At 38.3% G+C, this 12,627-nt stretch overlaps 1 protein-coding gene across 1 annotated transcript in view; it reads left to right on the forward strand.

The window, feature by feature from the left end:
• The first annotated feature begins 7,703 nt into the window (after positions 1–7,703).
• LOC117571676 (retinal homeobox protein Rx) overlaps positions 7,704–12,627 on the forward strand; it is a 29,823-nt gene continuing 24,899 nt past the window's right edge. The window contains exons 1-2 of the mRNA XM_034253917.2: positions 7,704–8,214; positions 8,893–9,042. Coding sequence (XP_034109808.1) covers positions 7,890–8,214; positions 8,893–9,042 — 475 coding nt within the window. The 5' untranslated portion in view covers positions 7,704–7,889. The remainder of the gene's footprint in view (positions 8,215–8,892; positions 9,043–12,627) is intronic.

Raw genomic sequence — 12,627 nt, forward strand, 5'->3', positions numbered from 1 at the left:
TTTTATTATAATCATAATTTAAATTTATAAAATATATGTTAAGCTAAAGCAAATCAAATTAAAATTATTAGGTTCCAAGGGCTACTTCATCCCTCATTACGTCTCTTCCAAATCCTTACCAAACAGCTAATTAGGACGTCTGGTTCAAAGTAAATTTTCCACACAATTTCATCGCATTATAGTTACATTTGCTGTTTGTTGTAGCAGTTATTGCTTGCTTATTTAGTTGTAGTTGTTGTTGTTGTTGTTGTGATTGTTGCTGTTGTTGTTGTTTGTTAGAGTATTTAGAGTCTGCGTTTAGTAATCCACTAATTAAGCAGCGCTGCTTCCACTTTTGGGGGCAGCGTCGGCAACAACGCCGCAGGATATGGCTCTGCATTCAGTCAGCCATGTGTTAGAATTTCACTGTGTGTGTGTGTGTGTGTGTGTGCATATGTTTGTGTCTACAACCTATAATTGTGTTAGTGCAATGCGGAAACTGTTGCGGACATGTTGTCCCAGCCCGTTGCACGTTATGGCATTGGTTCTGGGCATTTCGAATCGAAATATTGCTTGGGATTGGGCCTCCTGTGGTGACGCACCCTTGTCTCATCTCTCTCTGACCCGTACACACACACACACTCTCTTACGCACACACACACACACGCTCAAGCAAGCAGAACTGTGATTGTAGCTTCTAATTATCAGTTTGAGGCTCGAGCTGGGACTGTGCCAAAGTTCTGTTTAGGAGCAGGAAGCAAGCAAGCTCTCTGGTAATTGCTTTTTATTAGAAAGGACAAGCCAGAATATCCTCTATCCTTCTCTTGACCTTCCTCCCTCCCTCTCTACCCTTCACCATAAGTAGTCCGTTCTGCTTGCTATAATCAGAAACAGGCCAGCTTTTGGGACACGCAATTTCGCAATTGCAATTGCAATTGCTGCAAATCAACGCTAATGAAATTATACAAACAAATTTCAATGCAGTTCCATTTGTTGTTGTTGTTGCTGTTGTTGCCGCTGCGACACAGTCAACATTGCATTGGCGCAATGGCCAAACGCAACTTGAATGTTTTGAGAACTTAATTGAATTGCAATTTCACAAAATAAAGCGTAATTTTTGGTCACGATTCGCATCGTTTCATTTCTATTCGATTTTCTTCTCTCTGTTGTTTTGGCTAAATAATTATTGGAATTTATCGGCAAAAACCTCGCTGGAAAAATGTTGCCAAAATGTTCACCAAATTTACCAAAATTTGCAATTATAAAATGCATAACTCAATTTATTAATGCAAATGCACGAATTGTTTTTCGCTCAAAATTATGCAAATGATTTAGAAAATGTTTTCATTTTGAAGCGCGCACACTAATGAAATTGTTAACAAAGAACACACAACTAATTGTTATCATTTATCCATTGTTGATACATTTTAAATGAATACTAAATAGTCTGCATAATAGACAATCAACTTGCATCTAATCACTGTCAAATTGTTTATCAACGAGTTGAAGTTGCCACAGCGCCGCAAAACCGTCAAATTAGCAACATATTTCCTACAATATATACTTTGTAAATTATTCATTAAATTCACCAGCGAAATATTATTAATGTTTATGCATAATTTGTGGCGATTCAATTTTATAAAAAAGGCATTAAATTGAAAATTAACTAAAAAGTTTTACGTTCAATAAATGAGGTGTGAAATGTGAATTATATCAAATTAAAATAATAAAGAACTTGTCAAACTGTGTTCTATAAATAGGCATACTTTAATCTTGTTAAACTTAATAAAGATTATTCTAATACTTAAGCCTATAAGTTCCATATTATTCTATTCAAAAATTCGATTAAAAGTTAAAACTTTCTCATATGTTATCTTTTAGTAAGTTACTATAAATCTACGTAAACTTGTCTATATATTTAATTCAATTTTCAGATTGTACTTTTTTTAATTAGCTTCTTTATTTAAGTATCGAACAGCAAGAACAAAATAGTACTATAACAACACAGGTAAAAGAAATGTTTATGTTTGGGCCAAACCTCATATTAGTTTAAGGTGAAAGATTGTACTAAAACTTTATTTATTTCAAAAATTTAAGTTCTTTTTACTTTTATATTATTTCTAAAACTTAAGTTAATAACATTCAATCAATTATTATTTTCTACAAATTCTTTTGTACACTTTTAAACTCCTTAGGTTTCAGTGGAGTGTATTATATTGATGTTCATATATAATATTTGTTTTCAATTTCTTAAGCAGTTTTTAAACTATTTTGATTTTAATTGAGTGCAACAAATAATTCTATTTATTAATGAAATGTGTTCTATATATTCAATCTACAAATGCTCACAAAAAGTTGAACAATTCTCTTTAAATATTATCTCTCGATTAAGAAATGTTCAAATGCGTAATTTGAATCAATGAGTCAATAAACTAAAGCTGAAAAGCATTCAAATGTTAAAATGCTGCCTGCTGATGCGTTGTTGCCTCAATCTGTGGCAAGACAAACATATCAATCAACATTCTAATTGAATGTAATTAGAAAAACGCATGAGCTGCCAAATCTTGTGGATGCAACAACAGCAAAATTGTGGCACAGTAGCAGCAGCAGTTGAGCTGAGGCAGCAACAACAGCGACTCACTCGACTCAACTCGCTTGCTTCGTTCATGGAAAATGGCAAGAAAATGAAATTAGACGAATAGAATGACGATGTAAGTGCCATGAAAAGACGTTAAGATGCTCTAAACGGAATGGAGAAGCAGGAAGGGAAGGCAGCGAAACCTGAAGACGATGCCAAGACGATGTGAATAGCTGCTGCTAAGAGGAAGACGATGATGAAGTTGTGTGTAGTGGTTGCTCAAAATTGAGGTAAATTGCATTTAAGTGTTGCCGCTTTTGCCGTTTTGCCGTTTTCATTTAGCTGCATGAATATGTATAGAAACGAAGCACAATCTCAAGCTATATAGTTGAAGCTGAAGCTGTGGCTAGATCCGACTTTTGTGCCACGAAAATTGAATGAATAATTGAGAAAACGAGCGCATGATGGCATTAGTGTGTGATTGTATAAGACTCTCAATCTGTGTGTGTGTGTGTGTGTGTTGGAAAATTCGCTGCTAATGAATTTTAATTGGTTTTATTAAGGCAGAAAGCTTGTTCAGCTTGCAAAGAGCCAGAGCGAGAGCAAGAGAGAACTGAAGTGAGGCGGCATCATAAATCGCAGTTCACTACTCGCAGTTTGCTTCGTACTTAATTGTTAATCATTAAATATTGTTGCAGCAAAATCAATATGTGTGTGCGGCTGACGATTAATTAACGCCATTTTGTAATTATCTGCGCATTTTTAAACCAATTAACTTTACGCAAGCCGACAAAAAACAAGGAACTTCAAAGCTGATGGCTGAACCTAGAGTTACCCTTTAGTTAGCGCTCCTAAACGCCAGATGGCGCCAACATTCGTGATTAACTTTTAAGAAGTGTAAGAAATGGAAAGTGAAAAATACATTTTGGTTTTAAAATAATTGTGTTCTGATAAAAATTAAAATTTCGGGACAGAGTAAACCTACTAGAAAAGATACATACATGAATAAGTTTTACTGCTTTATTTTGTTTATTATAAATAAGTAAAGAAAAGTAAAGAAATCAATGTATCAATTTTATGCAACCGAATATAAAATTGTATTTCAATTCTCATTTTTGAGAGATTCGAATTTAAGAAAATTATAGTATGTGATCTAAGATTATATTAATTTATTTAATCGTACTTTATAATGTTTCTTTAAACAATATGTAAAAGCAATACAAAGAAATCGACAACACTAAATAAGTACTATTGCTTGCAAAGTTCATCATATGCTTTGGTTTATTACAGTGAAACTATTATTATTCCTTTGTAAAGTATGCAGGGTACACAAAAACAATATGTACGTATGCAGCAAACATATAATATAGATGTAAATAAAAATATAAAAATAAATAAAAGGCGCTCTGCTACATCGACTGTCTGTCAATTAATAATGTGCGCTGGCAAACAAATAACTTTAATTGCAAATTGTTATTGCAAAGGCAACAGCACTACCAAAATACCACAAGTCAGAAAGAGACAGTCGAGACTCAGAGAAAGAAAAAGAGAGAAAGAGATACAAACGGATAAAAAACTGAACTCATCCTGAGCAGAGCTGAACACAGAGCTCCTCTGTACTTGGTCCTTGCGCTCATCCTTTCTCCCAGCCCCTGGCGCACTTCCTTTTTCAATTAAACGCCACCATTTTCCATTAACGAATTTGCATGCATGTCTATGCTTGTTCGTATGTGTGTGTGTGTGTGTGACAGTCTGCCTCCTCTCTCTTTCTCCCACTCTCTGTCTCTCTCTCTTTGCCATTCACACGCTTTCTCACTCACACACTGTGTCTAGCTCGCTCACACACACACTCACACATCGTCTCTGTATTTCTATAATAAAATTAAATTAGAAGACCAGAAAATTAAATCATCAAAGCTTGACGTCTGGCGGCAGCGGCTGCTGCTGCCGTTGCCATAGTCTCCTCTCTCTCTCTCTCTCACCTTCGCACACACTACCTCTCTCTCTCACACATTATAGCAAACACACACACACATGCGCCAGCCAGCGCCGGCCCAATTTGGCAAAGCGACAGTTACGAGTTCATTAATTTCTCAGTCTATTTTTTTTCTGGGCTTTTTTTTTGCTGTTGCTCAGCGCCAACTTTTGGGTCTGCATCTGCACTTGTGCTCACTGCGGTTAAGAGCGTTTAAACCGCCCACTTCCCTTCCTCTCTCGCTATGCCCGAAAAGAGAGAGTGTGGAGTGAGCAGCATCATAAATTAAATTCTTCATCAACTCAAACTCGTTAAGCGCCAATAAAGTGACAGAGAGTTATTTTCATCACTTTTTCAATGGTCTACCACAAGGTATGCGTGTGTGCGAGCGTGTGTGATAGTATGTGTGTGTGTGTGACTGACAAACTGCGTCGAAGCGCTCACAAATCTGCTCTCTCGATGGTCTGACTCTCTGATGCAGCAGCAGCAGCAACAGCGACTGGTTTAGGCCACGCCTTTCCTGAGAGAGAGCGCTAAATTTCGGCTGGAAGGGGTGCGAGAAAGAGAGGGAAAGCATTGTGTGAGGTGTGAGTGAGATGTAGAACGAGTCTGCTTTAAAACTGGTTCGATTTGTGCGCATGCCCAGCCCGATTTGATGTCAGCCAGAAGATAACACTATGTTAAGTGCCCCCAGGCTAAGGCTGCAAGACCTTCAAGCCAACTCTCAGCTTGTCACAGCCACAGAGCCAGAGATCATATCACTAATGGAATAGCACAGTGGAAGCGCATTGGAAGCAAAGCTGCTGCAAATACATTAAATTAATTCTACACAATTATTGCTGTCGGCTTAAGGGAGACTATGGCCACAGCAGCTAAAGCGACAGCCAACTCTTCGTATGCGTAATTTGGCATTAAATGCGCACACAGGCAGGCAGGCAGATAGCGAAGCCAACTCAAACATCTCGCCCAACAACAGGAAACTGTGGAAGCCGAGAGGGGAAAAAGATGCCACAGCGCAAAGTTGAGGCAACCCCTTAACAGCTTAACGATAAAAGCAAACTAATTAAAAGTACGAAGCAGGAGAAATTGCCACATAATAAAGCAAATTAAAAGCAAATTAATTTAAAACACAGCAATAAAGGGCAAGTGTGGTGGTAGACGACTAACAGATACTCTATAGGGATGTATTTATTGGAGAGTTGCAATGAACAGTCAACATTTAATGTGTATTTATAAGATTATATCGAGTTATAAGTGTTTTATGAATCCCTTCTTTAATTTATGGCATTCTTAATGCAGTGTTTAACTTGCACTGCTTGCTGTACTAGATTCACTATCAGCAAGCAGTGGTTTATAAGAGGAAACTTTGCACTGCTTTATACGGAATTAACTTCTTATATATCATAAAGCATAGATTCTCTGTCTATCAAATGAGTACTTTGCGATTTGTTAGACAGATGAATAATTTAATGAAATTTTGTATCTACAAACAATATACTCAAACTAACAAAGTAAAAGTTGCATTGCTGAATCTTGAAAACTTAAGTGCTATGTTGATTTGAGTACATAAAAGTTAAGAACTTTATTTTATTGCAATCTCTAACTTTTTATTATAAACGAATAGTGAATGAAAACTTATTTCTATACATATTGAATTTATTAGTTCAATTGCGTTACATCTAAAATGAATTTTAATACACCTTGTGAACTTTTACACTGGGTATAATAAAACACGTAAATGCTGCGGATGTAGCGCAAATGAAAATGACGCAAGGCGCTTGTCAGTCACACACACACAGACACTAACACCCACACTTACTCACACACACTTACATACATATTATATATAGATAGATAGACAGATACACACGCCCCAGCAAAGGCAGTCGACGCTCCACTTCAATTAAGCAGCGCGCCAACATGGCAGACCCCAGCCTCTCTGCCACACACACACACACACACAAGCAAAAGCACACACGAACAGCACATTTTGCTCTCTCACACATACACATACACATGGAGCACATAATTACGTTTGGCAAGCTCGTTATGCGTAAGAATAAACGCACATTAAGAGCTCATTAGTTGGCACAAATCGAATCGCTGGCAAAAGGACCTGGCCAGGATAGCAGAGCACGGAATGGTTGAATGGTTGACTGTCTGCCTGGTTGGCTCCCAGTCTGTATCTCCGTCCATCCGTCCGTCTGTCGCTGTGGCTGTCTGGAAGTCGATGCGTCTGTGAGTTTGTGGGCCTCTGCCATCGCCTGGCATTTTCATTTAACGTGTAATGGAAGATAGCGTAAACGAGCAAATGAGTCGAGTCAAGTGAAATGAAGTGAATTGAATTGGGCTGAAACGAGGAGAACAGCAAAAAAAACACAACTCATGCCAACAGGTAAACGCTTTTGATATGAGAAACACTAACTAACACTCGCTTCATTGTAACAGCAGATTTAAGTTGATTTCCTCAAGTTGCCAGTTGACGACAAGTTGCAAGTTTTGCTGCGGCGCAATCAGTTTGCAAATTTGTAACAATAGCAGGATATTAACAAAAATCCACTTATGTCGAGAGAGAGGGTGAGAGTAGAAGAAAGAGTGAAAGAGAGAGGTATATAGAGAGAGATAGAGTAAGAGAGAGAGTAAGAGCGAGTGTAGAACTGGGGAAGGAAGTTATCAGTTTGTGATGTAATTGTTGGCAATAATCCTGCATCATAATTTGTTGCACACGTACAGAGAGAGAGCGACAAAGAGAGAGAGAGAGAGAGTGCTGTGCTATTAGTTGATGCCACATCAAACAGCTGGCAAACAAAAGTTATCGCCAACTCCACAACACAATGGCACGCGTGCTGGAAGACAACCGACAACTGCCCCATGCCACATCATAACTCAGCGCGCGTGCGCTTGCCTCTCTCTCTCCTATTCTCTCTGTCTCTCATCCCTTTCCATAGGCTTCCTCCCCGTTGTGCTCTCTCTCTGCAATCCTGCGCAAGCTCCGCCCCTTAACACAAAGACATTCCCAGGTTGCGTGCAACCGGTTTCCAATTTGATTCTCGAGCTCGAGCTCAAAGCGCTGTCAACGTCTGTTGAACGTGGCGCGTTGTTTATTGCCAACTCTGCCTTGGCACGGTGCGCAACGGTTGCGGTTGAGTTACGGTTTCGCCTTCGCAAGCAACTGAGCAAAGTGTTTGAGAGTAGTGAAAAGTCTCGCTAAGCTAAACGCCGTCGCAAAGTGGAATAACAATTTATATGCAATACAAGAAAACAACAATTTATTGTGCTAGTGTGTGTGTGTGTTAAGTGAGCTTAAAATATATTCAATTAAATCGCAAAATAACAATAAAGAAATAGTTTTATAAAATGGATATTAAGACAACAGCCGTGACACCGCCCATGGCTGGCAATGTGGATGCCGCTTCGCCTGCATCGCCAGTTTTAGTGACTGGCAGCATGGAGCAACTGCAGCACAATAAGCAAACATTCCAGCACATCTTCGAGCAGCTGGTGCAACAGAGCGGCGGCAATCACAAGCTGGCCCCGAAGCAGCTCGACCATTTGCGCCATTTGTTGGGCAATGTGCGGGATGCCAAGAATCTGCAGTTGATTGTCGAGAAGTTTAAGAATCTGGAGCAGTTCCAGGAGCATTATGCGCATCTGGGGAACAACAATACTGTGATTACAGAGGGTAAGTGGGGAGCGACGATCTTTTCTTTTTTTTTTTTGTGCATGTTTAGTTCCCGGAAAGCGTTTGCCATTAAGGATTACCGATTTAATTAACACAAATTGTTGCTGCACATGAAAAAGCAACACACACACAATTGCAATGTTTTTATATTGCTGCGTGTTCGCGTTCTTGTTTTGCATTTTGGGGCCGCGTTTGTTTTGACTTATTAACATGCACAATGTGGCCGTAGCCGGCATTTAAAATAATTTGCAAATTATGAACTAATTGCCAAGGCATGCGAACAACTCTCGAATATGAAAACATTTGCAGTTTGTATTTCGAAATTCGTTAAAACTATATTAAGCGATCGACATACGACAAAATAAAAAGGCATTGCCTACTTTTCAGCGCATGACAAACTCTCATTAGAATAAACACACACAACTGTGTGTGTGAGTGTGTGGCATGTGTCGCTTAGATGCAATTACAGTTTTTAGCTCGTTAAAACTGTAAATAAAGCTCTTCGTGCATGTGCATGTGTGTGTGTGCATTTTAATACTTTCAAAATAGCTGACAAATTTGCATAGCTGCTGCTGCTGCTTGCCGCTTGCCGTGCACCTAATTGACTTTCCAAACTGTTGGCAAACAGGCTTTTAATTCACCCAGCTCACTTTCTACCTCTCTCTCTCTCTTCTGCAGACAGCGAATTGTCGCTCAAGGACAACGCACGCAAATTTGGCGCTGGCGGTCAAACTTTGACGCCGCGACACACAATCGACGCGATACTTGGCCTAAAGAATCGCAATGGCCAACAGACGCAGGGCCAACTGCAAACGGACGGAAGTGACGGTAAGTTTATAAAGAAATTAATAAATTATGTTTTTACGAGAATAAAGAGTAAGTGAGAAAGTTTAGCGACCTTCTATTCATATTCAATCAAAGCGAAACAGAGCGAACGCAGTTTTATCCTTAAAATATACTGAAATTAGTATATTAATACTATGATATGTATTTGGTATATCGATATACTACTGCATTTAAATGATATCATAGAGTAGAAAATATACCAGTTTGATATTTGGTATATCTATATACCACTACATTTAAAATATACCATGCCAGATTGTCAACTAAGGAAATTAATAACCGTCAGCTTCAGATTAATATTTTCATCTGATTGCATCCGAATTTTTAAGAATTATAAAGTCTGCAGTTAACATTGTCTGAAGCAAAAATTATGACTTCATATTATAACCTAGATTAGCACTATTCATACATCAAAAACAAATACTCTATTATTATTTTTATTATTTACGCATTAGCCGGCACATCATAAGCTCAGCTCAGCTCAACTCAGCAGGTTGCCAAAGTGTTTTGCTGATAAGCAAAACTGCAAATCGATTTCAATTACAGTGCAACCTTTTGTGCCAAACAATCAACAAACACAATCGCAAAATTATATTAGCATTTATGTACAATAGCTTGCCACTCTCTCTCTCCCTCTGACTCCCCCTTTGAAGTTGTTATTTGGCCAAGAAGCAGCAAAAAAAAACTTGTAACTTGTAACTGGCGAACTGACGAATGCCGGGGTTGCACTTTAGCGCCGCCTTGGCTCGATGCACGACAGCTGATAAGCTTCAAATCAGTCAACGGTAATCGTTAACATGGCCAACAACGGGGATTAGAATGGATGCGAGGGCGTCTTGCCTTTTGCCTATTCTTTGGCCAATTTAAACTTTTATTGCATACATATTTCTTGCTTGGCTTCCAAACAGCTCGTTACCTTGAAGGCTTTTTAACTGGATTATAGTTGGATTTATGCACCGTTGCCAATGCGGTGCCACTCGGCGTCAGGCACACGATTCGCACCCAAAAATACCAAACGAAAAAATGAACGTTGTATCTAATGGATGGCCTAATGCCTCCCCCTCTCTTCTGTCTCTTCTGGCGGCTCTTTGCCATTTATAATTTATTTCATTTTTGTTTTGATTGCCGAAAAGCGATTGTCGCACGCCCCCAAAACCCATCAACTCGCAACTTGCGAAAAATGGGAGGTTACATTCTATTTTTTGCGATGATTGCGACAACTGATTTCCAAAAGCGTCAGCTTAATAATTTTTTATGTGCATTTCTTGATTGCAAAATGAATAGGAGTGAATGAAGAGGCGACAGCAGAAAACAAAAGCGAACGAGAAGTGTTTGGAATTTAGATTTTGAGGTCGATTTTTATGAGATTTCTTATATTTGACACCTAAAAATAAATTAAAATTGTTCATTAGTTTTATACATTTAAAACATGTATATTTGTTAATAAAATGGGAATAATTGACACCAAAAAAGTAAACTTAATTTACTCGATAGTTTTAGAACATTACAAAAAACTACATTTATATAGTAAGTCCCACTTTTTGAAGAAATACAATTTAAAAAGAAAATGTTTTAGAGTCACCTATAAATGTATGATATTAAAAAGGTTATTATATAATTATATGATTGTTATTTCTTTTATATTTATTATTATAATGTGAGTGGTCCTGCAAATTGTTGTGGCAACTCAACCATTAAAACAAAAACTACATTAATTTTATTACAATTGAGGAATATAAGATTAACAAGAAATTTATTATAAATTGTCTTTGGATCTTAAAACATATTTTTAAGCGTTTGCTTAACTAATCCGTTAATTGTAAGAAACAAATATCTTCCTGCTATTTTGCCTTGAAACCCACTTGTTTCCTATTCATTGCTTATTGATCTAAAAAAAAACGAAGACAAAAGGAAGACGAAATCAATTAAATAAGTAGCAATTAATTCAATTAAAGCACCAAGTCGAAAAAGTTGTCCAATGAAAGACAAAACACAGAAACGACACCTGCGACAGCAATAATAAAAACAAAACAGCAGCAGCAGCAGCAATAATAGCATCAACAACAACAACGAGAGGAATAAAAGCGACAATAAAGTGAGCAAACAAAATGGTTTTGTGCAAAAAAAAGCGCAGGTTAAATGGCCGCAAATTAATTAGAGGCAAGCAAATAAACCGGCTAAGTTGCAAGTGGTTAACAGGGTAGAGAGAGAAGAGGAGGAGTGCTAAAAGGGGGGCAAAGAGGTGGGGCATTAAAGCCAGCCAAACCGGACTGATGCCTACAAAGTCATAATCATAATTAAACTGCGGCTAGACACAAGCTGTCAAAAAGCATTTAAACTGACAGCTGGCTGAGGTGGCGTCAAGCGAGCAAAGGAGAGAGGAAAGAAGTTGCAGGTAGAGGTGGAGAAGGGGGAAAGGAGTGTGGGAAGAGAGACGTGCTCATTAAACGCATAAAAGCGTTGGCTGCACAAGTGCATTAGGCGTCAATAAGTGATGTGAACTGAGTTGAGTTGAGTTGAACTGCATTATTAAAGATCAAGATAAACAGAGCTCAAAAAGAGCGAGAGCTAAAAAGAGAGAGAGAGAACCCGATTGATTCATCCATATTCACATTCACATTCACAGAGTTGACGCGGCATTAAATTGAGCATTAAGTCGCTTTAATGATTTTAATGCGTGTCCGAAGCGAGCTAAACGCGCGTCGGTGTTGCGGCCTGTGGATTGCGGCTTGCGGCTTATTAGCCGCTTTTGTTGCCACATATATAACAACAACAACAACAAGAGCGACAACAACAATGCGAGCCACCTCAATCCACTTCACTTTAACACGCTTGATTGACAGTTTTGTTTATGGCTTGTTTCGTTTTTTGATATGAGCTCGATATCTCGTGTATCTTGCATCTGAGAGTATCTCAGTATCTTTATATCTCGTTTCGTTTTGTATCTTTCTGCGTTGCGCCTGCGCCGGAAGATGTTAAGCACATTTTACTTGAGTTTATGCATTTCCTATACCTGTTGCCGACAAATGACGAGCATAAGCCGAACTTGTTTTCGGCTAATAACATTTCAATTAGGCCGCCGCCTAATGGCCTGGCCCGAACTGAACTGAACTGAACTGAACCGAGGAGAAACTGTCAAATCATCTGAGTGACGCGATTAACGTCAATTTGTCCTTAACTTTACTTCTTACTACACAAAATACTCGCAGCTCATATTGCCGCAAATTAGAGCACAACCAGAATACTTCGTCTATTGTTTAGGCCAACAAGCATCTGTTTTATAGGCGGACCACGCTCAATTAGCCGTAACCAAAAACTCATCTTGTCTTGTCTTGTCAGTAGCTGGCTTAATTTGAACCTTTTAACATTTCAACTTGCCCGTTTTTGTGTTGTGTTGCGTGGTTTACAATTTGTTAACAACCCAATATTTCCAGCTGCCAACTTTAATTGCCACAGCTAATGGCCCAATAGACAATTTCATATTTAAATTCAAATTCAAAATCATTTCTTAATTGAACTGTCGATCAGACAATTTGCTGCTTTTTTTCTTTATTTCGAATCTATGAA

This window comes from Drosophila albomicans, chromosome 3 (genome assembly GCF_009650485.2).
Source record: "Drosophila albomicans strain 15112-1751.03 chromosome 3, ASM965048v2, whole genome shotgun sequence".
Classification (NCBI taxonomy): Eukaryota; Metazoa; Arthropoda; class Insecta; order Diptera; family Drosophilidae; genus Drosophila; species Drosophila albomicans.